Source organism: Nicotiana tabacum, chromosome 8 (assembly GCF_000715075.1).
Source record: "Nicotiana tabacum cultivar K326 chromosome 8, ASM71507v2, whole genome shotgun sequence".
NCBI lineage: Eukaryota > Viridiplantae > Streptophyta > Magnoliopsida > Solanales > Solanaceae > Nicotiana > Nicotiana tabacum.
The window spans coordinates 195797515-195824169 of NC_134087.1; the positions used below are offsets into that span (position 1 = coordinate 195797515).

Consider the following 26655-nt stretch of genomic DNA (forward strand, 5'->3'; position numbering starts at 1 on the left):
CAATTCAAGTTTTTGGTAATCAGGCGTCCACCTGGATAACGATGGAATACAATTCAAGTTTTGGAAATCAGGCGCCCACCTGGATAACAAGGGAATATAGTTCAAGTTTTTGGCAATCAGGCACCCGCCTAGATAACGATGGAATACTGTTCAAGTTTTTGGCAACCAGGCGCCCACATGGAGAACGAGGGAATGCAATTGATGTTTTTGGCAATCACCCACCTGGATAATGAGGGAATACATTTCAAGTTAAGTCATTGTCAGACGCCCACCTGGAGAATGAGGGAATTTATTTCGAGTTCAAGTCGTCGGCAGACACCCACCTAGAGAATGAGGGAATTCATTTCAAGTTTTAAGTCACTGGCAGTCGCCTACCCGGAGAACGAGGGAATTCATTTCAAGTTAAGTCATTAGTAGGCACCCACCTGGAGAATGAGGGAAATTATTTCGAGTTCAATTTGTCGGCAGGCACCCACCTGGAGAATGAGGGGATTCATTTCAAGTTTCAAGTTGTCCGCAGGCGCCCACCTGGAGAACGAGGGAATTCATTTCAAGTTAAGTCATTGGCAGGCACCCACCTGGAGAATGACGGAATTTATTTCGAGTTCAAGTCGTTGGCAGGCACCCACCTGGAGAATGAGGGGATTCATTTCAAGTTTCAAGTTGTCCGCAGGCGCCCACCTGGAGAACGAGGGAATTCATTTGAAGTTAAGTCATTGGTAGGCTCCCACTTGGAGAAAAAGGGACTGTATTTTGAGTTCAAGTCGTTGGTAGGCACCCACCTGGAGAATGCGGGAATTTATTTCAAGTTTCAAGTTGGTCGCAAGTGCCCACCTGGAGAATGAGGGAATTCATTTTAGAATCTATATCAAAGTCAAGCTATTGACAGGCACCCACCGGGAGAACGAGGGAATTCATTTCAGAGTTACTTCAATTCACAAATTTAAGAAGCATCAGGAACCCTCCTGAAGAACAGGGTCCATTTTTCAGTTTCATATTGAAGATCAAGTAGAGATTCAAGGAAGATTCAAGACAAGAAGTAGATAGGATTTTGTATTTTTCTTTTACTTATGCTGTAATTTTTCCTTTTATTTTCGATGCAATGGCAAGAACCACGGACCGGAACCTCGATGGCACCTAGACCGGCTCTCCACTTCAGTATACTTCATCACCTTATTCAGTTCTGAACTACACGTGGCCTGATTCCTTTATAGCCAAGGATATGTAGGCATCTCAAATACCAGGGCTCGGTCACACTCTCTTCCTTGCTCTAAATTTATGATTTATCTAAATAAGGGTCGGGTCAAAAAACATGTCTAGTCGTTCTTTATCTGAAAATACTTCGTATTTCCAGTCAAAGAGGGGTAGCTATAGACATGTGATTTTTGACCCTCCCTAAAATTGTACTCATTTTAGCTTTTAGATATTTAGTTTAGGCCTAATATCGCTATTTTACCTAGTTTTAACTATTTTACTTTATTTTAAGAACAAAAAAATAAAAATTACAAAAATAGTTCCATATTTCTCTACTTAATTCACGTACTAGATATTTTTAGAAGAATATTCTACTTTTAACCTATTTTTATTTTAGTATAATCTTGAAAATACCAAAAATTGCTTCATGCCATAGTATAGTCGGTTTTAATTAATTAAGAATGATTTTAAAATTTTATAGTACATTATTGTACAAAAGAAATAAATATTTTTAGCCTTGTAGAATTAAAGGCCACTTTAAAGGCAATTTTACCCCAAATTGAGGCCCAAAATCGGATGTCTTTTGAGCCCAACCCTTAAGACCCCAACAAAACCAGCAGGCCCAAGAGCTTCTTCTTCACTCTTAAGACCTAAAGACCAGCTTAAGCAACGAGCTTGGCCAAGAGAAGAAGCAGCGGTCGTCGCCCTTCAACCAAGAACCATCGTTCCTCATCTCTGTCCTGCCGTCTCTCACCACCCAGAACTCATCAACGAACAATAACCATCTCCAACCAAAGACACTCTTAAGCCGCAATTCCTCCAGCGACCCCTTTCTTTTAACCCCCGTTTCTTCACCCCTACACCACAAACCAATCGCTCATCATCACTCACATGCACACACACGGACAGAAACAGTGGAGGAGAACATAAATTTGGAGAGGTCTTTGGTCCGAAATCGGAAAAGAAACGGAAAAATAAATGAAGTTCGATTGAGCCGAAATCAAGTTTGTCGTTCGAGCTTTGCTGCTGGTTCGGGTTCATTTGTTGCTGTTTATTTCAATTTTCCAGTGTTGGATTCATTTGTATTTGATTCCAAGCAAGATTAATCAAAAGTTTCACGCGTTAAGGTCTATCTAAACTTCTCTCTTTTATTTGTTTGATCTTTCTATTTGCATACGTTGTTTTATGTAATACTGGTTCATCTTTCTACGCTGCTTCTCTGTTGATGTCGTTAAAATCATGGATCACGATTTCGTTGAAATTGGGTAGCTGACAGAGTCATTTGATGGAGTTGCTTTCTTAATGATTTAAGTTTAACTATATAATATAATTTAACAATATAATATAATTTGCAGCATTTTAGTGAGGTCTTGCTAATATGTTTAAAAGTGTTCCCTTTCATTGATTAAGAGTCTAGAAAATATTTATCACTAGCTAGTTTGTCTTTGTCTTTTAAAGTCAATTGAGCTTATAATTCATTTCCATAGCACTCTGTTAGGAAGTTTGCATTTCCTTAGGTTTATTTGCGTTCCAATGAGCTAATTTGATGCTTGAATTTGTTTGTTTCCTTTATTTGAGCCTAACTCCCTTTTCGATACCTCCTCGTATTTATTTTCTAATCGTGCGAATGATTATCGCCAGTAATATGCTTAGGTCCGCTAACACGTGGGTAGGCAAACCTTAGGATTTTTGTTAGTTTTGAGGCGAGAGGTCGTTTCAGTAGTTAAATTTATCCAGTGAATGTCCCGAAGGATTTGTATATATTTTATTCGGGGGAATGCCCCGTAGTACTTTATAACGGGATGTCAGAACTTGTAGTGTTTTATTTTTCTTTATTATGTGGGGACGACCTCGAGCCTCATGTGTGTTTATTTTGCTTTTCCGTGATTTTACCTCAAAAAGTCTACTAGATCAAGTATGCAATAGTACTAGTTACGGGACTTGGGGAGTGCCTAACACCTTCTCCCCGAGTCAAATGAACCCCCTTACCCGAATCTCTGGCGCAGACTTAATTTGGAGTCCAAAGTGTTTTAAAAGGAAAATCATTTTTAAAAAAAAAATGGTGACCTGGCACACCGAAACAAATGTCAGGTGGCGACTCTGAGTTACTTCCTTTTGAACACAATTTTGTCATTTTTTAATTAAAAACTCTTCTTTTGAACTTTACAAAATTCTTTTATTTATATTAAGAGGGTTTAGTGAAGTTGGTTAAAAAAGGAGTGTGACACTGGGGGAGGGTCAGATAAACATAATCCTTTCGGGCAGTGGTTGCTTAGTTCATGGTCCATTGGATGGCCGGTGCAAGGGCAGAAATAGGAACACATTGATTTCTCTTGTTCCCATCTTTCGCTTCAGGACTTATTCTTCGGCGTGGTCAGTACTCCATACTGTTGGGCAGCGAAGCTTACACTTGTTCACTAATTATGACGGACCTACACGAATGGTGTAACGACTGCCCCGCTGTCTCCGACATGGACCCGATGAAGCCTTTTCTTTACTATTTTCGTTATTCATTTTTATGGGATAATTTCTTGCGTTTTGTCCTATATATAGTTGTAGTTTTATGAAAACTTCTTTGACTTATTTTTTTAATTTGTAATCTTTATACTCTCTTAATTATTCAATTTCCGCACAACTTATTATGTTACAACAATAACAATTAATAATAACAATAACTCAGTAAAATCTCACAAGTGAGGACTGTGGAGGATAAAGTGTACGCAAACCTTACCCTTAACCCGGAGGGTAAAGAGGTTATTTCCGAAAGCCTCTCGGCACAACTTATTATGTTAAGAGAGGTAATATTCACCCATTATTTAATTAGTTTAGCTATAAGATATTAATTGAGCTGCAAATTTGACTTTTCAATATTTTTTCACATGACAGGTAGACCACTGATTAGTATTAGAAGAACGTAACCTATGCTATATTTGCCTAATTGAAGTGGATACATTATATAAAGAGGCTATTGTGTGAAATAGGTACAAATGGCAGCTCAAAGGTGACAAAAATATTGATTATTAATGAATGCATCGTACTATCAAATTAAACTCATGTTCATAACAATTAAAGAATTGAATTTCTAAAGTTTGAAAAAAGAATAAGAGGTCATTCATAAATTACAGATTAAAATAATGAGAGATTATGGTATAAGCAGATAAAAATTACTAGGTATTTTTTTTTAATCTATCTAATCCTTGGTAGATAGATACAGTAGGTACCGATAGATGTTACTTATATATATATATATATATATATATATATATATATATATATATAGATTGTTCAAAGATATTACTTTCCCTTGTCTTACAAACCTATTTTTTATTATTTTTTAATCATTTTTCTTTTTTAGGACAATTTTTGGGTTTACTTGCATGGGATTCTACATAGGTTCATTAAAAAAAGGGTTTGAAAATAGAAAAGATACAAATGCGGTATATTTTATAATAAAGATACATTCACATTTAAAGTTGTAAGATTATGCCAACTTCTTTTGACTTATTTTTCTTATTTGCAACTTTTACAGTCTTTTTTAAGGAATTATTCAATTCCAATACAACAAAACATTTGTTGTCATTGTAATGTTGCATTTGAATACCTAGTATGCCACTTTAACAATCATATGTATTTTAGGTACGACAATATCTTTTCACCGTCCAAAGCTCTTATAACCTAATTTACGAAAACATTCTTATATTATTTTCATCTTCTAGCAACTAATGAATGGTTGAAAGTTGAACCCAGTAATAAATGATCTATATATATAAGTTAAATTTTGGTAATGACAAGAAGACTAAGTTTTTTTTTCAAAAATTTCCAAGTTTTCCGGTCAATAAAATACAAATAATTGAACAAAGTCCTAATTTAGAATGGTCTGTGTGCAAGGCCCCAACTCAAAATTGTATTGAAGTAGGCAGAAATTATGAGTTCGACTATTACCGCCATGCTTTATCAAAAGAATTTATATACGCTACGCGCATCAAAATATATAAATCAAGCAAGCACATTCTGGGACATGTTGAAGAAATATAAATAATAATGTGCTCCCTTTAATTATTTAAACTTTTAGATAATATGATCGATACAATTCAACATTACTTTACCAAACGACAATGAATATCCCTATTGGAAAACAACCACAAATTTTAAACTATCTTTTACATCAATCAAACCAATGACAAGATACGGCAATTTAGTAGTAGTATTTCTTTTTCTTCTCCAAAGCTAAAGAGAAACAAAATGTGAAACGCATTGTAGTTTGTGTTGGAGCCTGACAGCCTAGCCACTAAATTTCCTTTATAGGTTTAGACGACGATGCACTAACAAGTGAACTTCATTTTTTAATTCTTTTCGGAGCTAGCATATGAGTTACGAGTTTGATTAAATCCGATCTAATAATTTTAGTTTATATCTTTGCAATTTTTTTTTAAAAGAAATTATTAAACATACAAATTATTAAGCTTAAATTTAACAATTTAAAAGAATAAATATTTCGAACTAATAAATTTAACAACGCTTTTTGTTGTGGAAGAGAAAGATGTGTTGCTTTCATGAAATTCTAGGGCTAACTTTTTGGTTTTTCCATGCACGTCGAATTTGGCATACTGTTGAAAAAAATGTAAACGACAGAAGAGAAGAGATGGGGTCCAAAAGTAGGCACCGCCTTTTTTTGACATGAGAATATTGAGAGGTTTAGGTTATACTCTTAAAAGGAAGAAAAAGCAAAAAATACCTTTTCTTGGTTCAAACGTTTGACTTTGCATAATTTTTAATCTAATATTATATATTGAAAATATAAAAAAAAATACACTATCAATATAATTTAACTTGTTATAACTAACATATTACATGACTTATACTTTTAAGAAATTTAAATTATATACACCGTTAATATAATAAATTTTCACACCATGAAGTCACATTTACATGATGCAGCACATTATTAAGTTGTCTTATTTACTACGTACTTCGATTACAAACTCATATTTTAAGGAGACTTGTATATCGATATACTTTGGATTAAATTTTTTTATACTTATAGTATATAACTTAAACTCTTTTTCAAGTAAATAATTCACTTATTAAAATTTATTATAGCAAATTAAACAGGTTTTACTTTTCAAGTAATTAGCTTACTTACTATGAACAATTCTCGTATAAGTATTTATAGTTTAAAAATATTTTTCTTATTTTACCAATTAATGGCTCGTATATAGACCAGTAGAAGTATAGAAAATTAGGTGACACTAATTGTTCCTAGGTTCTCAAAAGCAATGCTCTATATGTAATCATTTATTAATCATCGTGCTTTATAAGGTATCAAACGTATATTAACTATAGTTTCACTCCTTTAAGTTTTCACCAATATATAAATTTTTACACTAATTGGACTAAAAGCAATATCCTTGAATACACCTTATACAATTCTTTATGACAGCAAGAGAATTATGCCACGTTATAATTTTACTTTCTTTGCACGATAAAAAAGTAATTAATTTATATACACCGATAGTTAAAAACCCCAATTTTGCACTGTTAGTGCAATTTAACCAAGTATAGCAGGTTGTTGCTCTAATTTTGAAGTTACCATATCAGACTTGATATAAAAACAATGTGTTGTTGTATGTCAACTTAATCTAATAGTGTAAAAAATTCATACCCCGTCAACAGAGACAGAGTTAGTCTATTAGGTGCAGGTTCGGCCGAACTCAATCACTTTTGTTTGAACATTGTATATGTCCCAGAAAATCCATTAAATATGTATAAAAAGTTAATTGCGAAACCAATAACTAAACAAGCTATGGGTTTCGTGACAAATTCAGAACTAATAAACTTCAAATCTTGACTCCGCCTCTACCCCTCAATGCATATAACTTCAATTAAAAAGGGGAAAAAAGGTAAAATAGGGCCGGTTTGAATGGGTTGCATTTAAAAGTCTTAAACATCGTTAATGACCATTAATTGCCAAAGTCACTATTTCAAGAAAATTTCTTTCCAGTCTAGGGCTTTAAGATTTTACTCTATTTTTTTTCTTTTTTTTTTGTTCCATTTGGAAATAATAAGGAGGAAATGCCGAGGAATTAGAGTATGTTTCCTAAAGTCCAAACAGACCAAGAAAAGTCCATAATCTCAGACTCTTATCTGTACTTTTGTTCTTTCTTTTTATAGTTTGGAACCACTGCATACATATATACTCAAGTAAGGCAAATTCTTTAGCTTTATGCAAATATTCTTAATGTTTATCTCTAAAAAAATGAGGGATATCAGACAATACAAGAAATCTTTAGCTCCACGTTTAAGATGGACTCCACAACTTCATGAGCTCTTCATTCAATCTGTTGAAAGCCTTGGTGGAAGAAACAGTAAGTTTCTGATTCATTCTTGTGTTTTCGAAAACCCGATAAAAGATCAGGATTTGAATTTGATGAGTTAAATCTTTATGTTTAAACTCATTACACTTTTGATGTTACGGGTTCATGCTAAGTATGTTTTTTGAAATTTTAGTGACTTTTCACACACATATATATACATACACTCTCTGTCAAAATTACTAGGTTCAGTTGAACTCGTTGATTATGGGTTCGGGGCTAATTAAATAGAGGTGAAATCAAGATATAGAGTGATGGTTTTGTATACATCTTGAATTTGTTATATGTGTAAGCATAGTTCGAGATGAAAGTAATGAACTAAAATTGAACACCTAGAATTCGCTCTAGATTCGCATCTAGGGTTGAGACTATATAAGTTAAGGCTTATGTAAACTCTTGGTTAATTAATTATCTTGCTCAAGTTAATATGATCTATTAGGAATATTTGAACTTTGATAAGAGGATGAAGGAATAATTATTAAGTATTTCATTGTATTTTGGCAGAAGCAACTCCAAAGAGAATTCTGCAGAAGATGGACATAAAGGGATTGAAGATTTCTCATGTTAAGAGCCATCTCCAGGTATTATTTTACTGCACATACTATCTAAATTATTAATTAACCTAGCTAGTTAATGTTCATCATCAATTCATCATATCCATATATAGAAAGTTTCCAGAAAAATTTTAACTTGGAAATTGAACTTCACCAGAAAAACGAAAAAGGAAAAAAAGAAAGAATATATTGAGTTAAAAGCTGTGTTTATTATAGCAAAATCATTTTCCCTTCAAAATTATCAGTATGATCTTTAAACATTCCTTTTTTTTTTTTTTGAGAATAGATGATTTTTCTTTTTTCAAAATAAATAAATAAATAGAATAGGTGAGTTCTATGAAAGACTGGACTTGTGCTAAATCTAGGAAGTTTTCCCCTTAATTTCATCAGCTTTCTCTGATTATAGTGTAGTAAACAATTTAAATCCTGTTTTAATAGAAGTTCTAATTTAATTTCTTAATATTTGGAAATGATAACTTAATTATTACTCCATCCATTTCAGTTGATATAGTATTGTAGTTATGTTTTACCAGACATGGAATTAATATTTTTAAAATATATTGTTTTAAACATATCAAAATATACGTGCGACTTTAAAAGTGTATCTTAAAGCTACATGGGACGTTTAAGTTTTAAATTTAGAAAGCTATTTCCTTTATTCCCATTTACAACAAGTGGGGTCTAGGGAGGATAGTGTATACGCAGATCTTACCCTTACCCTGGGGTAGAGAGGCTGTTTCCAAATAAACTCCTGACATCCTTCCCTTCAAGAACTTCCCACCTTGCTCTTAGGGAGACTAAAACTCACAACCTCTTGATTGGAAGTGGAGGTTGCTTACCATCAGAGCAACCTCTCTTGTCTCTTTATTCCCATTTAGTTGTCATATTTACCAAACATAGTTATTCCAAAATATTTATAAATTTAAATAATAAAAAAGAATTAATTATTTTTTTCAACTTCATTCTTATCATTAGTTTTCTAGAAAGTAAAAAGAAAAAAAGAAAGTTGATTACTTATCATTAAGTATGCATTTTCCAAAATTCTTCGCCAAATTTAAATGGATAGATAAAGAGACACCTAAACAAAGTTTCCTTATTTATTAAAAAGATTAATACGGTCAAAGATTAAATAATTAATAAGTATAAATCAGTCAAATTATTCTTAAAAAGTATCCACATAATCTAGAATGGAAGGAGTTCTATTTAGTAAGTAACTCAATTACAGGCACAACAAACTCAAAAAAATATCGTGCCTATTGGAGCTAGGTCTCGGGAGAAATTCAAAAATAGTCAGATTTACAAGTAGTCATTCAAAAATAGTCACGATTTTAAAAATAATAGAAATTTAGCCACTTTTCATGTAAAGATAAATCTGAACGAAAACACAGTTCAAAATCAGGAAAAATACTCCAGTATAATATACTAGAGTTCCAGTATAATATACCGGTCCAGTATAATATACTGGAGATTGGAGCACTGGTGCTTTTTTTCGATGACTTTGCAAAAGCTGGCTATTTTTGAATGACTAGTCCGAAAACTGGCTAGCCCGTGCTATTTTTACCTAGGTCTCTATAGATTGGTCCAAATATTCGCGACTGGACCTATGGGCGGCTCAACATTATCGGTGGCTTAAAGCCAAATATTGATGAGAGGCCTTAATTTTTTTTTACTAAAATATTTTCTTTATATTTTTCATTTGAAGTCTATTTTCCTAACTTCTTGAAATGCAAAATTACTAATAATTTTATTAGTAACTTATTCTATTCGTTCTTTTTCAACTGATCATACCACTAATTCTTTTAATCTCTACTAAGACGTTAATCCTAGGTAAAATTTTATCAATTTTAATTTAAATAAACGTTTTTCCGTAGATACATATAAATATTATTCTATGAGTAATATAGGTGTTTGGGAAAAAATTAGGTCTTGTTTTCTGATCGAGTATATTGATTAGAGTATTGTCTTCTACTTGTAGTATTTTATTTAACACTTTTAATTGAAAAATTAAGTTTAAACTATCAATATCAGCGTGACTATTATATTTTTATCGAGGTTGAGGCATTTTTCAGATTATTATCTTCTAGTGATCTCAAATTTTTCTCACAAAATAGAAAATCAAAAATATTTTCACATGTTTCGGCTTATTCAAATTTTAATGGTTAACTTTAATAACAAATCAATTTTTTTTTAATTATAAATTATACGTTTTACTTTAAGCTATTCAAATTTTATTTTTTTTTTAAAAATAGTGGTTACTTATAAAACTACTACTATTAGTAAAAAAAAAGAAGGGGAGGAGGGGGTCCAAAATTTTTGGGGCCTAAAGCTATTGCTTTGACGGCCTCACCCTTCAGCCGACACTAACTAACTAACTAACTAACTAACTAACTAATTAAATAGTTAGTTAGTTAGTTAGTTAGTGTCGGCTGAAGGGTGAGGCCGTCAAAGCAATAGCTTTAGGCCCCAAAAATTTTGGACCCCCTCCTCCCCTTCTTTTTTTTTACTAATAGTAGTAGTTTTATAAGTAACCACTATTTTTAAATGGTAAATTCAATTATTATTGTGTACTAACTTGAGGTTATGGTAGAAATCCATAAACTTTAAATCTAAATTTGTGGGAAATTTGCACATGATGTTTAAATAAAATAAATGACTAGCTAGGTTAGGCATGCTGCTAGATGCTAACCCTAGAGTTATAAAATTGTTGAATAATAGTTGATGAACAATTTGAAATCCAAATTCTTGTAAACTGTTCCGTCTGAATATCCACATATACCTCTTTTTTTTTTTTTTTTTTAATTAGCTTTATTTTTCTTTTCTATCTTTTATCATTCACAATATTAATTCATCTAAAAAGGGCAACTGACTAATAAATATAATATACATATTTTTTTGTATATTTGGCTAACATCTTCATCCATTTGAATTTCCTGAAAATCAGATGCATAGAAACATGAAGGAGCAACCCAGCCTCCATATTGTAATGCCAGATTTCAATTTGTCTTCGACACTGTAAGTCTTACATATACTTCTTTTAGTTTCAAATAATTTTATTAATATTACTTATGCATCATATTATATAACGAAACTTTTCTGCACGTTTTAATTAGTTCCATTCAAGTCTAATATACATAATAGGTCGTCTGACCGGTGGCGGATTCAGAATTTTAAAGATATGGGTGCTTGCTAATAAAAATTTTGAAAGAAGAGGAAAAAAGAATTTAGTCGTGGGTGCTCACTCAATATACTTAATATTTATTTAAGTATTTTTATAATTGGCCATGCAAATCTACTAAATCTGGTCAAAGATAATGGGTGCTTGAGCACCCATAGAAGATCATGTAGATTCGCCACCTGATAACAACACTTGCTTTGATTAATTCAACTTTAGTCAGATCTCTCTAAAATAACCATTTTTTATAATAACACTTCATTATAGCGACCGTATTTCTTTTTAAAACTATTTTTTCAGGTTATGTTATAATATATGTTTGTTAACAACACTTCGCTATAACATCCAAATATATTCCGAACAAACGAGGTTGTTATAGAGAGGTTTGATTGTATCTCGAACATCTATGACTAGTCATCGTTACTTATATTACAGGCATTTAACTTTTTCCATACATCCTTCAGGCTTGTGTCTAAAAGATTGAGCAGTAAGCAGAAAGAATGTGGAAGCCAATTCTCTCTCAAAGAAAGAAATTCATCTGACCAAATTGGTGAAAATATTCATTACAATGACTACCAGGTAAAATGGCCTTCTTAATTTGTACTTTATTTTTGAAGTTAAGTCATATACACTACACTATTAGTGAAGTTGAACCTATAATAATTAACAGATTAGTTATTATTTTTATCAGGTTACCTATTAATATTTATTATAGAACTTACTTGCAATTTAAGTATTAGTACGTAACCCGGTTTTGTAATATTTTTTACGCCATTAATATATAGAACTTATAAATTGAACTCTTTACTTTAGCCTTATCGAGAAAAGTGAATGTTGTACATATTTAAAATTCCTTTTTTTCTTTTGGTGATTTACAGGAAGAAGAAGGAAGTATAAGTAGTGGAATGACAAAGGAGGAGGAACAATACTGTGAAAAGGAGAGAAATTTTTGGCCTGTGGATAATCATAATTTTTTTGACTCTGCTATGGAAAACACTCACATTAACCTAGATTTATCTCTCTCTTAATTTCTTTTTATTATTGTTAATTATGTGAGTATAGAATAGACCCCTAGCTAGTATGACATTCTTCTTATGTTTATTTATGTACATTTTGATAAGAATAATAGAACTATATATGCATGTTCAGGCACCAATTAACTAGTTCTTGTCCAAGTGAACAAAGAGATTCTAGTGGATATTACTTAGATTCTTGTTCTTTTTAGTTTCTCATTTAGTTTCCTATCACTTAATATTCTAATGCCTTCTACCTGGCTAAACAATATAGTTTGTGTTTGACTAATTAATTTGAAAAGCACTTCTGAGCAGCAATTATTGTTTGGCCAAACTTTTAAAAGCTGCTACATTTTTTTCTCAAAAGTACTTTTCAAAAAATTATTTTTTGGAGAGAAACTACCTTTTTCTGCTTCTCCAAATTAAAACTGCTTCCGCTACTCCTCAAAAACACTTTTTTTTTTCTTCCAAAAGCTTTACCAAACACTTCAACTTTGAAAGAAAAAACCACTTTGCTTCTACAATTGGAAAAGCTTGACCAAACAAGCTATTCAACTGCACAAAAGTTGTGCGAAGAATTAATAAGAATTGTTGCCATCCAATTCTATCAACAAATTTTGTATTGGAATTTGAACATATAGATGTGCACGACTTGACAGGAAAATGTGTAACTTCACCAAGGTTAATTGGTATCCCCTGATCCACTTTAATTTATATTTTGGCCTTTTTGTGGTCCATAATATTTAATTTTTTTAAATATGAGAAAAGAATTAACTTTTTTTAAAGTTGGCTAAAGAGCGTAGGAGTATTTGTTGTATTTCTAATAAACAAATTAAGGTTAGTATGATCAATTTTATTATTAATTAATGTTAAAAGGTAAATTTCTTAATATGAGTAAAAATAATAAAAAAATCAATTAAAGTAGACCGGAAGGAGTATACTTTACCGTTTATGAAACTTAGCAAGTAATGTAAATTGATATAATTCTTTGACAAAATTGCTAAGTTGGGTATCTCTATTTTTGGTTTTCCTTCTCAAGACTGAATTTGCAAATCAATCCTTCTTTAGTTGTGTTGGGCAGCTGTATATATGCAGGGGCGGAGCTAGCCTATTAGCTACGTGTTCGGCCGAATCCAGTAACTTTGGTTCAAACTTTGTATTTGACTTATGAAATTTATCAAATATATACTAATTTTTAATTTAGAACCCAATAACTTTAAAAGGTTAGAGCTTCGAACCTATAACTTTCAAATCCTAACTCCACCTCTTCATATATGATAGTCTTACTCCTATTTACAGCATAGAAATAAATGACATTTAAACAAAAGATTTAAAACCCATTTGACAGAGATGTATCTAGGCTTAATTCTTATATCCACTCTCTAGGGTCTCTTTGGGAGTTGACTGCATTCAAAACTATGCGTATTCTGTGTCGGAGATAGGATTTTCATCGAAAGGGTTCATCATATACTCTATTATATATACATATATTAAAAAAAAAGGAAAAGGGAAAAAAATTCCCCTTTACTATATGATTGAAAAGGATTAGTTATATTCTCCGTTATACTTTCGGGCCATTATAACTTTCGACGTTATAAAACTGGTGCAAAAAATACCCCTCTTCCATTACGGCTTTCCCCGTGGCAACGCCATCCTACTTGGCATGCATGACATTTTGGTGAGATTGCATCTCAGCACTCCTAACCTATTTTATTTCCTCACCTCCTTCACCACACAAATATTTTTCCACCATCATCTGATCACCATTCTTGACCTTCAAACCACGATTCTTTCATTTTCTCCTCCTATGTTTTCCACTCACCACCTCCATTAACAATATAATCACCTTCAGCACAATCCTTTTTATCCCCCATTTCACCACTATTAACAAAATTATTTTTCTTCCTTTCATCACAGTAGCCCAACTCTTCTTTAACAGATAGCACCAAAATCATCTTCATCCCAATTTTTATCCTTCCCATCCGTGACCCAAAATCGAGAATGTGATTTAAAAGCGCTAGAATTCATTAATGAATTTGCACTTTGGGAGAGATTAAGCTTTCATATGTCAGTTCTAAATATTTTTCAAGCACACCCAATTTCAAAGCAGTGGTTCTAAAGGATTCCTTTTTTCTTTTTAAATATAACTAACGAGAATTTTATAAAAGAAAATCCCATAACGAGAATTTTATAAAAAAGGCCCTTATACTTATGTTAAGAACGTTACCAATTTCTCTGTTTTGTCCAATAATTACTAAGGTAAATGTGGATAATGAATTTTTACCTTGGATTGTTAGAGTTCTTGATTATGGGTTTAATGGAGTAGTACTGTTGCAGCTTCAGTTATCTACAATTTGGAATACAACAAAAAAAACTCAAAAAAAATTGGGTGAAGATGGCAGGGTGGGTTTGGGTTGGGGTGGGAGGAATAGTGGGTGATGGTGGAAGAAGAAATCAGAGGCGGGGCAAAAATGGGTAATGCGGTGGTATGTCACGTGGCATCCACTTCACCAAAATGTCAGGCCACGGACTGCCATGGTGGAAGGCCATGATGGAGGAGGGGTATTTTTGCACTAATTTTATAACGTCGGGGCTATAATGGACCGAAAGTATAGCGGAGGTTATATATGATCCTTTTCATATAGTAAAGGGATATTTTTTACCTTTGCCGTAAAAAAAAATCTTAACCCTGTATGCACGATGTATTTTGCTGGCGATGAACTCCTTTCCCTCTTCTAGCTCTCATGTGTGTATTAATGAAAAAGGATGAAGCTTTTTCCAAAGCATATGACTTCTGGATGTTGACGATGATATCTATACACTGGTTTCTATTCCATATAATCTCGTTGCCTCATCTTGTGCAGACATGTTTTCCAGAGGAAGAGAAGGCAACAAGGGAGAAAAAGAAAGAGAAAAAAAGGATAATTTCATAGATGGTTACTTGACTTTCACTTTATTATACCAGAATAATTAAATTTTTTTAATTGAAAAAGTCACTCGACTTACCTAAGTAATGATTAATTTTTGTAATTAAAAAAAAGTCACTCAACTATGCCCGAAATATCAAAGAAAGTCACTGGGAAGAAACGAAGGAGACATCGACATTGCATATAATATTATTCCTATAATACTTAGACAAATGTGTGACTTTTTGGTTACAATACACACATGCAGGTTCTTACCATTTAAACTTTCTGCAGAAACTCAATTTATTTTCAAATGCCAATATCAATCAAGTACATGCAACATTTACATAAGGTGAGCAAAGGTCCAATACACTTCTTTCTTTTGATCTACTAAAGTTGTCACCTCGATTAATCCTAAGCATAAATACAGTAATTTGTTGCCTAAGCACGAATAATAAGTTTCATATTCTCAGCATACAAGCTGGCATTCAACTAGATCGATCGTTTACATTTTTACTAGCGTTATGATCTAGTCGAGCTTCTTTCCCCTGAAGTTGCCTCTTGGTATTTTGCTGAGGACACCAGAATCCAGCTTCTTGTAATGGCCTCGAAGCTGTTCGAGGGCATTATAGACAAAACCATCAACTTCATCTTCATATCTTTCATATAGCACTGGAAGCGTGTGGGCAGCAATGAAACCTTATACACAAGTCAAAATTCAAAAGTATAGTCAAGATAACAACGTCCTTCTTTCATATTTGCAACAAATTAAACATATAGAACGCGACTAATATACAATCACAGGAATAGACCAAAACCATTTCCTTCTCTTTTGACTGAAAGTAGATTAAACACATCCAATATTTTGGGAATGGATTTTCAACTGTACAAGGCGATACAAACTAGTTGGGATTAGGTTATAATCATGTTAGTACGATCATTTTAGGTCCTAAGTTTTCTACGAGTCTTTTAATCCTATCATAGATTTATATGGAAGTAGAAAGAATTTAAAACTTCTAGTACTATTTCTTTTTTATTTTGTTGGACTGAGATGAGCTTAAAATGGAGTAATATGGTCAGCTTGGATTCTAAACCCAACTTGCTTGGAATTGAGTCTTGCAATAGTTGTCATAATTTCAACCGTGCGAGTACGATTATACGGCTAATCACTACAAATAGAACTACTTTAAAACATATGATCCTGTTTGTGTTAGACTAACAACTCAGACATTCAAAAGTCAGCCAATAAAGTTAGTCATCAACAACAAAGCCAGTGAAATCCCACATGTGGGGTCTAGGGAGCGTAGTGTGTACGTAGTCCTTATCCCTACATAGAGAAAACAGAGAGGATATTTCCGATATACAAATAAAGTTAGTCAAAGGACTCATTTCTACTTTTTGGAATCTTATATGTGCTAGATAATAACTATAAGGTGATATCATAGGACACAGCTAAATGCATCTAGAAGTGATTCTGTTGATACTCATACATTAGACAGCCTTATATCGGCGGAAAATGAAAAAAATCTCATGTTTGATACCCAAGGCATAAGTAATACTACATGACTATTAAAATTGCTATCAATGAAAATAAGAGATCTCTTACCAATATATAAAACAGTCAAGAAGTTGCACCAGCTTCCTATGATACCAGCAGCCCACAAGCTCACTACAACCTAGGACAAATCCGAAGACATTAGTTTTGAAGTCAGCAACAGTATTTTTACAGTATTAGAAATTTTCAGACATAAGATTCAGTGATTAATTAAATTGTTAGCATAAATTTTGTTTAGGTTTGCATGTTTGACACCATAGGGAGGGAGAAGATGTCAATATAGAAGAATCTGGTAACCGAACACAAGGAAAAAAGATAGGACATGACAAGAAAGAAAATGAAGACCGAAAAGATAGGGCGGGTTAGGTAATGGCCTTTTGGGAGGGGGAGATGTTGGGTTGAATGTCAAAAAGCTGCAACAAAATTTAGCGACCAGAGCAACTTCAACAATTTACATGCAGCAAGTTTAATAGACATTCCATATTAGTTAATCTGTTTTTCCTTTTCGGTTAATTCTCTTTCCCAAAGTTGCAATCAGAGCTTATGATTTTCTCATCACATATGGATCTTATTCAACAATGTCAGAAGAGGTCGTGAAAATAAGTTAGCAAAGACAGAAGCCTTGGCATCTCAAAATTGTGTTGAAAAGGGAAAAATTATTCAAATAAACCAATAATAGATAGAGCACCTTGCACTGCATTAAATAAACAACATATGTACAGTACAATTATTTTGGAAGGCGGTTGATCAGATGGACAAGGCGACATGAAAAGTGCTTGACTAGAAGCAAAACTAGCAGGGTAGGTGGAGGAATCATTACCTTTGTAAGAAACTTTTATCATCCTTGTTGAAAAAAGAAACATGTGCAAAGAAACTATGAAACAGAGTTTTGCTAATTGGTTCTGCTTTGAGGTTGTTTAGAGGGGTCAAAATGGATGTTATAAATATTATGCAGCATTTGGGAGTTGAGAAAAGTAAAAGGCCTTCTTGCCCGTAGGGTTTTGGTCTAGTGGTACAATCGTAGCGCGTGATATGTGGCTAGGCACATGTCACGGGTTCAAGTCCTATTATTCAAGTGGTGAAGGGTAGAGGGGCAATGCCCATTATCCAACGGGAATTTCTCAGTTATTAAAAAAAGAAGTAATAGTACTACTTCTGAAACTTTCATCAATATTTTTAACCTTCATAATTAATAATGAAATGCCAGTCTCACCTCCACTGACACAGGGAGCTCCACCACACCATAATATAACTATAAGAATAAAAAGGGAAGCCCGGTGTACTAAGCTCCCGCTATGCGCAGGGTCCGGGGAAGGGCCGGACCACAAGGGTCTATTGTACGCAGCCTTACCATGCATTTCTGCAAGAGGCTGTTTCCACGGCTTGAACCCGTGACCTCCTGGTCATATGGCACCAACTTTACCAGTTACGTCAAGGCTCCCCTTAAGAGTCTTTACTCATAATTCTTACTTGTAAAAATTTTGCCTTCATTCTACAATATTTTCTAATTGTACCACAGACCTATGAAGCAAAACCTAACTCAGTCACCCTTCTAATGCCTTGTGGTCCATGATTTGATACAGTTAAATTAAACAAAATATTTATACAAAAAAAAAAATCAACTTAAAAGAGGCCTCATAATTCAAATCAAGCACTTGATACTTTGTTATGGAAATTCTTGAAATTGAAACAAGGAAGTATCATCTTATTATAAGCTTATCCGTTTCAAACTAATTGAGCATGGAGATTAATGACTAGTGATATCTAACATACCAGTAAGAATTGTTTCAAATCACCCCCACATGCAACATCTTGAAGGAAGACCAAACCATGGTTTATTTCAGTCCCTATTGCTGTGGCAATATTGATGAAGAGGTCATTAGGTAAGACGAGACGAGGAGCCTTAGATTGAGACCTGTTGCCATAGAAGTTAACTTCCATTAACTTGATTCAAGAATGTCATACCAAATGACAAATGAGAACAATGACGTTGCTTCAGAACGCAATGATAGGTTATATCACTACCTGTTTATTACCCCAGAAGCATTTTTCCAAAGAAACTGAGCAACCATACCAATGCTCAGAGCAAAGCATAAAAGTGAGAGAAAATTGTAGTTAAGCCACTCAAATAGCACCCAGATGGCTGTGGCGCTGACTAAAACACCGGCCGAGATTTTCTTGTTTCTCCACAACAGCACATCAGCAGCTACAAATTCATCGACGCGTATTGAGTATTGCTATAGCAGACAGCCAGTATGAGATAAAAAAGGCAAGAATGTATAAAAGTACCGTACATTTGCCTCCACCCAAACAATGGTGTATTGGTTTCTGACGTCCAAATAGCCTATTGAATTGAGTACTAACAGAGCTTGCCCCTTCCTCTTGAAAGAATGATGCAGATTTATGTTTCGGCCCACCATCAGAAAGAGATTCCACGATGTTGTTCAAAAGATTCTCAGCTGTTATTCCCTCCGGCATTTTTCCTTTTTTGGCACACATAAGAAGCCAACTCGGTCATCAAAAGAATAACATAAGGCACAAAGTCATTATGGATAGCTGAAATATTTATGTCGACCAAATACTGGTAAAACATAAAAAACCAAAGAAAATAAGAGCTTTTCATAAGTAATATCTCACAGTAGGAGAATGTTGGACGAGGACACAAATCATAAATTAGCCTACCAATAAAAAGGGATCTCAGACGAAATAATGAAGCAGGGGGAAACTCTAATTAAATTAAAATATATAATCGATAACCTTGACTCCTGTCAACATGACTTCCAATATTAAAGAACAGCGCAACCTGGGAAGGTGACCAAGAAGTTTGCACATAACACAAACAAACAAACGCACAGAGAGCAAGAAGAGGCCTAAAAGTCACCAGAAAAACACAAGTCTTCCAATGATGCAACGAGTCACACAAGATTAATCACAAAGCATGACACAAGTAAATATATTGATTGTACAAAATCACACAACTAATCACATTCCTAAAGCATTCAACAATCACTATTTATTGCTAAGCTTAAATAGCAGGAATTCTTATTTTCTATGGTAAATTTTATACCTCCATCTCAAGTAAGAACGGGGAAATTCTGAAATGCTACTAATATAGATAACAATAGAACCAAAGACCCCATATGTACACTTATAAGTTTTCAACAGATACCAAGATAAGAATACAAGAAAAGCTAGGAATTAGTCACAAACCAATTTGATAAGGAGTTAATTACAAACCATAAGGAACAAGCGATTCTTATTTCAGAAACAAACTTTGATCAAAGAACCAAAATCCATAAGACCCAAAAAATGTAAAAATAGTGTAAAGAGGAAAATATTGCTGACCAAGTTTATGCATTACCAACAACAACAACAACAATCCCGGTGTAATCCCACAAGTGGGACTAGGAGGGTAGTGTGTACGCAGAACTTACCACTACTTTGTGAAGGTAAAGAGGTTGTTTCAAGGAGACCCTCGATTCAGAAAGTTTATGCATTACCAACAAGCTCAAATCTTCCTAGGAGAGAACCCGATAATTGTACACAAAACATGAACTTGAACTAGAAGATTTTTTAGCAAAAGGGTTCATCATTTAAGTTCAAATAATACTTCTGAAGAGTATACAAATACAAAATAATCAAAGAATCATTAAATTAACCCTTAATCCAAATTTAGTTATAGTCAACAGGGGTGGAGCTAGAGTGTCCCGAGCAAGTTCGGTAGAATCCTGAAAACTTGAAATACTCTCTCCGCCTCTGATAGTCGAGTATATGGATCTACAAAATAGTTGTATCCAGCTCTTTATAGTTCAACTACTATTAAATATGGAATAATAATATTCTTTAAAACTTAACTTCTCTTACATAATTCTCTAACAAGTCCTTGTTTTCTATATAAAGTTTCTTCCTTTCGAGTTTTAAACATAATTAATAATAATTATCTACAGGAAAATTAAAGATATTTTCAAATAAATTTGATGATATCATGATACCCTTTCTTTTCTTTGTATCTCTACGCACAAAAGTGTTACAGTACTAACTAATCATAGCAATGAAACTCCAAAATAAAAACAAAGGGAAATGAAGAGTAAGAGAATTGAGGTGATAGAAGGGACTAACCAGATTGAAGAATGAACCCAACAACTCAAAACTAGAGAAACTCAACAGAAAAAGACTTATTTGCTTTTGATCAAGAAGATAATTCTGTTTTTTGGTTTGCCCCACCCCACCATGTGTTTTATTCTATCCTGTCAGTCCCAATTTAAATGAAAATTTTCATTTTAGTCTGACCCAAAAAAAAAATCTTCATATATATTCGAAAAAATTAATTTTAAAATTGAAGGTAGCTTTGGAGTAACCGTAAAGTTATTTTTGTGTGACCTACAAGTTATGAATTCGAGCCGTAGAAGCAACTATTAATGTTTACATTAGGTTAGACTATCCATATTACACTACTTGAAGTGCGGCTTTCCCCCAAATTCGTGAACGCAGAATACCTTGTGCATTGCGCTGCCACTTCTTTTCTTAATAAAATAATTTTGTTGCAGTAGTACTCCCTCCGGTCCACAATAAGTGACATTTACTTTTTTATTTTGGTCCAAAATAAATGTTCATTTATATAATCAAGAAAATATTCAATTTGTTTTTCCAAAATTATCCTTATGTACGTATTCCTAAAAAATCTTTTATTCATCACATTAAATTATGCTGCAACATTTAATTAAGGATAGTTTAGTCACACTAACTATTTTTATCTAATTTAGTATTTCTTTAATGGGCGTGCCCAAAATAAATTGGTCACTTATTATGGATCGAGGGAAGTAATATTTAAATATTATTTTCGGCTTTAAATTTAAAAAAATATATATATTTTATATTAAACATTAAATATTATCACATAAATCAGGACGAAAAAAAAAATATGAGGCAGTTAGAAGTGGGGAGGGTTTTTTTTTTGGTTGGGAGGGGAAGGGGGGGTTTGATTGTTTGTTGGGGATTGGAGAATATTAACCTCTAATTCGGCTCTGCTCCAGCGAGCTTTGCTCAAGTAAATCTCAATGGTTGTTTTGATTAGGGACACGTGTCCTTCTTAATTCCAAAGGTTAATATTGTTTATAGTTAATCTATATTAATGGCAATAACTGAAAAGATATTTTTTTTTTAAATCTACTTCTAGTCATTAAGTCTTTTGAATGTCTTTATCAATGGTTAAACATACTAGAACACGATTGTTTTCTGTTTCTTTAAACAACAATCTTTTTTAGTTTTATTTTCCTTTTTGGTTTGACTTTTATAATTCGAGAATTTTAGCACAATAATAATGTATGACACGTAAATATTACATCAAAATTGAGTTCTAAGGTATATATAGAACCATTATTATTAGACAAAATTTAAATTATTCTTCTTACATATTTGCTATATAAGTCAGCTATACTTTTATCACTTTTTAAATTTAAATCCAAATTTAAGCTCAAAAACAAGAAATGATCATTAAAAGACCAAACAAACATATTTACCGGATGAATTTTAAATAAAACACAATTAATAGTCTTAATATTGTCTACAGAGTAATTAATACATAGAACATATACATAATTACTTAAATTATAATATCACATAAAAATATTATAAATGAAAAAGTTTTGGAAGTCAATGCTAAGCTTTTACGGTACTTCTTTCCTGAAAAAAGAGAAAATAATGTAATTATTGAAATTTTTATTATATCTTTTTTCAGTTATTGCCATTAATTTAAACAAATCTTAACAAAATGTCGATAAACTAAATAACCATTGACATTTACTGGAGTATATCTGGAGCAGAGCTTAACCCCTAATTGTGTGTTAGCGTTTGCATTGGAAACAGAACCAAATAAGAGAAACGTGAGAAAGGTAAACAAATATTAAAAGCTTGCGTACGTGGACTGAATCAGTGAATATACCGACAGAGTAGCAGTCAGAATTAAATTGCCATTTGTCTGTATTTAATAGCACTAACAACTAGAGGTGTCCATGCATATTCGAAAACAGATTAAATCGACCGAACTGTATTATATTGAACCCATTTTCAGATTTCTTCTAAAGAAACTGTAAATTTTTATATAAATTTATCATCGTACCAATAATTAGGGTAGGTTTTTTTTTCCTGAAAATAAATCAAAAAAAATACCGAACCATACCGAATAAATTTTACATATAAAAAATATATTTATATAGTAAGTTTAAAAATAATAGAATTTTTTTTGGGGCTTGAAATTATGAAAACTGTTACGAGCCAACAAGTAATGAAATGCAAAATACTAATTCGTAAAACCTATTATGCTACTTCTACTTAAACTTCATTAGCAAGATACAGTATTCTAGCGATTACGAGTAGCAAACTACAATGTATTGAATATGTTTCCTTTCATATAATTTGGATTTATAGCAAGCTACAATGTATTAAATATCGACTTTATTGTTGAGTTCCAGCTTGGTTAATATATTTTCACTCGTGTGATTTATATTTTTTGCCTTTTACGTTGTTGTAGAATAATTGATGGATCTATACTCTAGCCATCTTTTATTTTTTTTAATTCATCAGTTTAAACAGTAAAAATGTCTAGAGAGTTTTGCTAAGTTCTATAAAAAAACATATGTTATTGCATTCTACTTCTACCGGTGAATTTTACATGGTATTTAAAAAAATATAAAAAAAATTAACCGAACCGTACCGATACCGAAGAGAAACCGACATGATTGGGACGGTGTCGAAAATTCTAATTTTGGTTATACATAATAGAATAACCGAAAAATTAGTATGGTACAAATTTTATAAAATAATCGGCTGAACCGAACCATTGACACCCCACCCCTACTAACAACCCTTCCTTAATTCTCGTTTTTGGCACATTTAATTCTCATTAATATTTTAAAACCTTTTTTTGGGGAACTTATTGATTTGAAAATTTTGAGAATCTGACTTTAAATTCTTTTAAAGAAAATTGTAACTTTCTTTACAAAATATAGCTCAACGATAATTATTGCAATAACTCAAAAATTCCAATTGTCCAACCAATAACACCAAACTTTGCATTGTCCACTACTAGTATACTCTTTTCGTTCTCATTTAATTGCCATGTCTTGATTTTCGAGAGTCAAATTATATAAATTTTAATCAATATATAATAAAAACAAATAATAATGTTTTCGTATAGTTTTCAAATATTTATATTATAATTTTCAAATATTAAGATAATTTAATTTAATTTTAAAAATTAGTCAAATTAACTATCAAGTAGCAAAACGTGACAAATGGGAATAGAGGAAGTAGGACTAGAGTAGTAGAGTATTATGTTGGAATTTGGACTTATGCTAATTGGTTATAATTTGAAAGGATAGTGACGTGACTCAAGTGGTGAATAAATTAAAGGCCTAATATTAAATATTGTGTGTGTGGACAAGTGATGCCCAATAACTATTGGTCTGTGATGGGCATTTTTTATAAATAGAGGTCAACCCCCCATTCCCTTTCTATTTTAGAAAACTCTAACGTATTCTGCCAAGTTCTTCGGGCTGTGGGAGCAGGTAGCTAGTGAATTGTGAAAGTTGGTCTCAAGTTTAATTGTCGTTTGTTGTCGATGTTGAATTGATGGAATTGAACGGTACACTTTCTTAAACTCTAACTCAAAATTATGATTTTACATATGTATGATTGTGGCTTTTTCTTTTATATATATATATATATAAAGCGAATCACCCAAGTTTTCATCTCCTGTGGTGTTGGGGGGTTTGGCAAGACCCCTTCCTTGTCTATTATATAAACAAAAAGTGCACACCAAGGGGGGCGTAAACCTTACCTTATGAATACCTTTTTACATGAAGAGATGAAGAGACTATGGGCAAAAATGCATATTAGACCATTTCCTCTCACTATACACCGAATTAACTTACAAAAAATTGGATTTTTCATATCTAATTCTAAGCGATGGAACTTGCCACATATCCATGAAGAAGGGTCCTTTAACCGCTTTTGGAAACTGACTGAAGTTCGTATAGATGATGCAATCGTTTGATGTGGTGGCCTCTTTAGCGAACCAATCTTCCACTTGATTTGCTTCACGAAGGTAGTGGTTGGTCGTTGCGCTGCATCTTTCCAGATTATCCATTAAGTCTTCTGCCTCTTTTTTCAGTTTGTTATTGTCCAGATTCTTGGCTTGGTCCTAGAGTCTATTTCCACAATGAAGTTTGAGAGACCTTTGTTTTTGCACCAGTCACACCCAAATTTGATAGCTTTCAGTTCTGCCTCACTGCTGCTATTACAAAGGATAGGCATCGAGAATGCCATGACAAATCCTCCCTTTTCATCTCTAAGAATCCCTCCAATCCCTGCTTTTCCATTATAATTGTTAAAACTTCCATCTATGTTCAACTTCAATTTACCATGGGGAGGCATCCCCCATAACATACTCTTCCATATAGGGATAGGTTTCAGGTGCTCTATCATGTCGCAATTTTTGTGCCAGTGAGTATGGATTTTAATTGAAGGATATTTCCTGTTGATCGCAACATTAGTGTTCCAAATAATTTGTGACTTCATCTTGTACTGGACAAATTTCTTTCCTTCTCCGAACTTGCAAGAGGTATAGCTTTTCCATAATTCCCAGCAGATAGTAATAGGTAGAATGTGAAGGGCCATCTTATGGACCATATTCTTTGGTTTCCTCTGCCACTATTGAGTAAGGACACTACTAATGGAACCGGCTTGATGGCGGATTTCCAGAGGATTTTCAAAGAATTCCCATAAATATGTAGCGGCCTCACTATCAATGAAGACATGAAGCAATGAAGGATGTTACAACAGTTGCACCTTGATGCATGTTGATTGCCAAACTTCCTAATGGTGTCATCAAAAGGGAGTTTTTTCTGAATCATTCTCCAAACAAGGAATGATATTTTGAAGGAAATACAATCATGCCACACTTTGCCCACAAGGGGGCTCCTTTGCTTAATATCTCTAACCATGTGCAATGCCGATAAATTAGAGTAGTGCTTATTTTCAGTAAGAACCCAAATGGCCAGGTCGTTGTTATTCTGCTTCCCTCTAGAGATGCTGATGATATGGTGAACAATGTGATTGGGCAGAAGAAGCTATTCTAATTTGTGAATATTCCACTCATCATTCCTAAAAAAATAAGAAACTTGCACCTTACCTGATGTGTTAGTGTGATTGACCACTTTAGCAAGTGATCCTTTAACTGTCCAGTTATCCCACCAAAAACTGCAGTTTCCTGTGTTAATACTCCAAAAGGATATTCTTTTCTGCTTTGTCTCTGGCATAAAGGAGAGCTTTCTAGGAATGTGAGTTACCCGATGCAATAGCTTTATAGGTTGGGTGGGTTCTACTACAATACTTAGCTCGAAGGTCATCTGCCCATAAAGAAGGACAAGTTCTGAATCTCCACCATCTTTTGATGTTGCAAATTTCGTTGATGTATTCCATTCTTCTGATTCCAATACCACCTTCTTCCTTAAGGACACAAAGATTTTTCCAAGAGCTCCAGTGAAACTTATTCTTGTCGCCCGTGGACCCCCAAAGGAATCTTGATAAATGCTTTTCAATCAGATTAAGTGTAGATTTTGGAGGGCTCATGGCAGATAGGGTGTATAAGGGGAGGGATTGTAAAACATTCTTAATGGTGACCACTTTACCTCCATAGGATAATAATCTTCCTTGCCAACCACTGATCCTCTTAATAATCTTTGCAACCATCTCCTTAAAATAACAGATTTTCTTCCTCCCGACATATATAGGGCATCCCAGATAATTGAAAGGAATTGTTTGTCCATGAATCTAGTGGCATTTCTGATTCTATTTATCACACCTCCTTTTTCCGCACCCGCGGGGCGCAG

The 26655-nt window shown here is 33.2% G+C and overlaps 2 protein-coding genes across 3 annotated transcripts; one reads left to right on the plus strand and one right to left on the minus strand.

Annotated features, from left to right (window-relative positions):
* Nucleotides 1-7352: 7352 nt before the first annotated feature.
* Nucleotides 7353-12447, plus strand: LOC107764377 (uncharacterized). Its single transcript, XM_016582932.2, has 5 exons — nucleotides 7353-7559; nucleotides 8070-8146; nucleotides 11061-11131; nucleotides 11756-11870; nucleotides 12170-12447. Exons 1-5 carry the CDS (start codon nucleotides 7418-7420, stop codon nucleotides 12317-12319), a joined length of 555 nt encoding a protein of 184 aa, XP_016438418.1. The 5' UTR covers nucleotides 7353-7417; the 3' UTR covers nucleotides 12320-12447.
* A 3048-nt stretch (nucleotides 12448-15495) lies between these two features.
* LOC107764376 (reticulon-like protein B8) lies at nucleotides 15496-21023 on the minus strand. Of its 2 annotated transcripts, none has more exons than XM_016582930.2 (6): nucleotides 20885-21023; nucleotides 19060-19248; nucleotides 18791-18971; nucleotides 18539-18680; nucleotides 16817-16886; nucleotides 15496-15909 (listed from the first exon to the last, which is right to left on the minus strand). In XM_016582930.2, exons 2-6 carry the CDS (start codon nucleotides 19241-19243, stop codon nucleotides 15740-15742), a joined length of 747 nt encoding a protein of 248 aa, XP_016438416.1. In that variant the 5' UTR covers nucleotides 19244-19248; nucleotides 20885-21023; the 3' UTR covers nucleotides 15496-15739. The 2 variants fall into 2 exon arrangements, with proteins under 2 accessions (XP_016438416.1, XP_075076121.1); XM_075220020.1 differs by lacking the exon at nucleotides 20885-21023 and adding an exon at nucleotides 20200-20224.
* Nucleotides 21024-26655: the final 5632 nt, after the last annotated feature.

What these genes read in the sequence shown, in the direction of transcription:
- LOC107764377 (XM_016582932.2), top strand. Translation starts at nt 7,418, where the DNA reads ATGCAAATATTCTTAATGTTTATCTCTAAAAAAATGAGGGATATCAGA. An exon ending in AAGCCTTGGTGGAAGAAACA is followed by an intron (nt 7,560 to 8,069) that starts GTAAGTTTCTGA and finishes GTATTTTGGCAG; the next exon opens with AAGCAACTCCAAAGAGAATT. An exon ending in TTCAATTTGTCTTCGACACT is followed by an intron (nt 11,132 to 11,755) that starts GTAAGTCTTACA and finishes TACATCCTTCAG; the next exon opens with GCTTGTGTCTAAAAGATTGA.
- LOC107764376 (XM_016582930.2), bottom strand. Translation starts at nt 19,243, where the DNA reads ATGCCGGAGGGAATAACAGCTGAGAATCTTTTGAACAACATCGTGGAA. An exon ending in TTGTTTGGGTGGAGGCAAAT is followed by an intron (nt 18,972 to 19,059) that starts GTACGGTACTTT and finishes ATGAATTTGTAG; the next exon opens with CTGCTGATGTGCTGTTGTGG. An exon ending in GCTTCTGGGGTAATAAACAG is followed by an intron (nt 18,681 to 18,790) that starts GTAGTGATATAA and finishes CTATGGCAACAG; the next exon opens with GTCTCAATCTAAGGCTCCTC.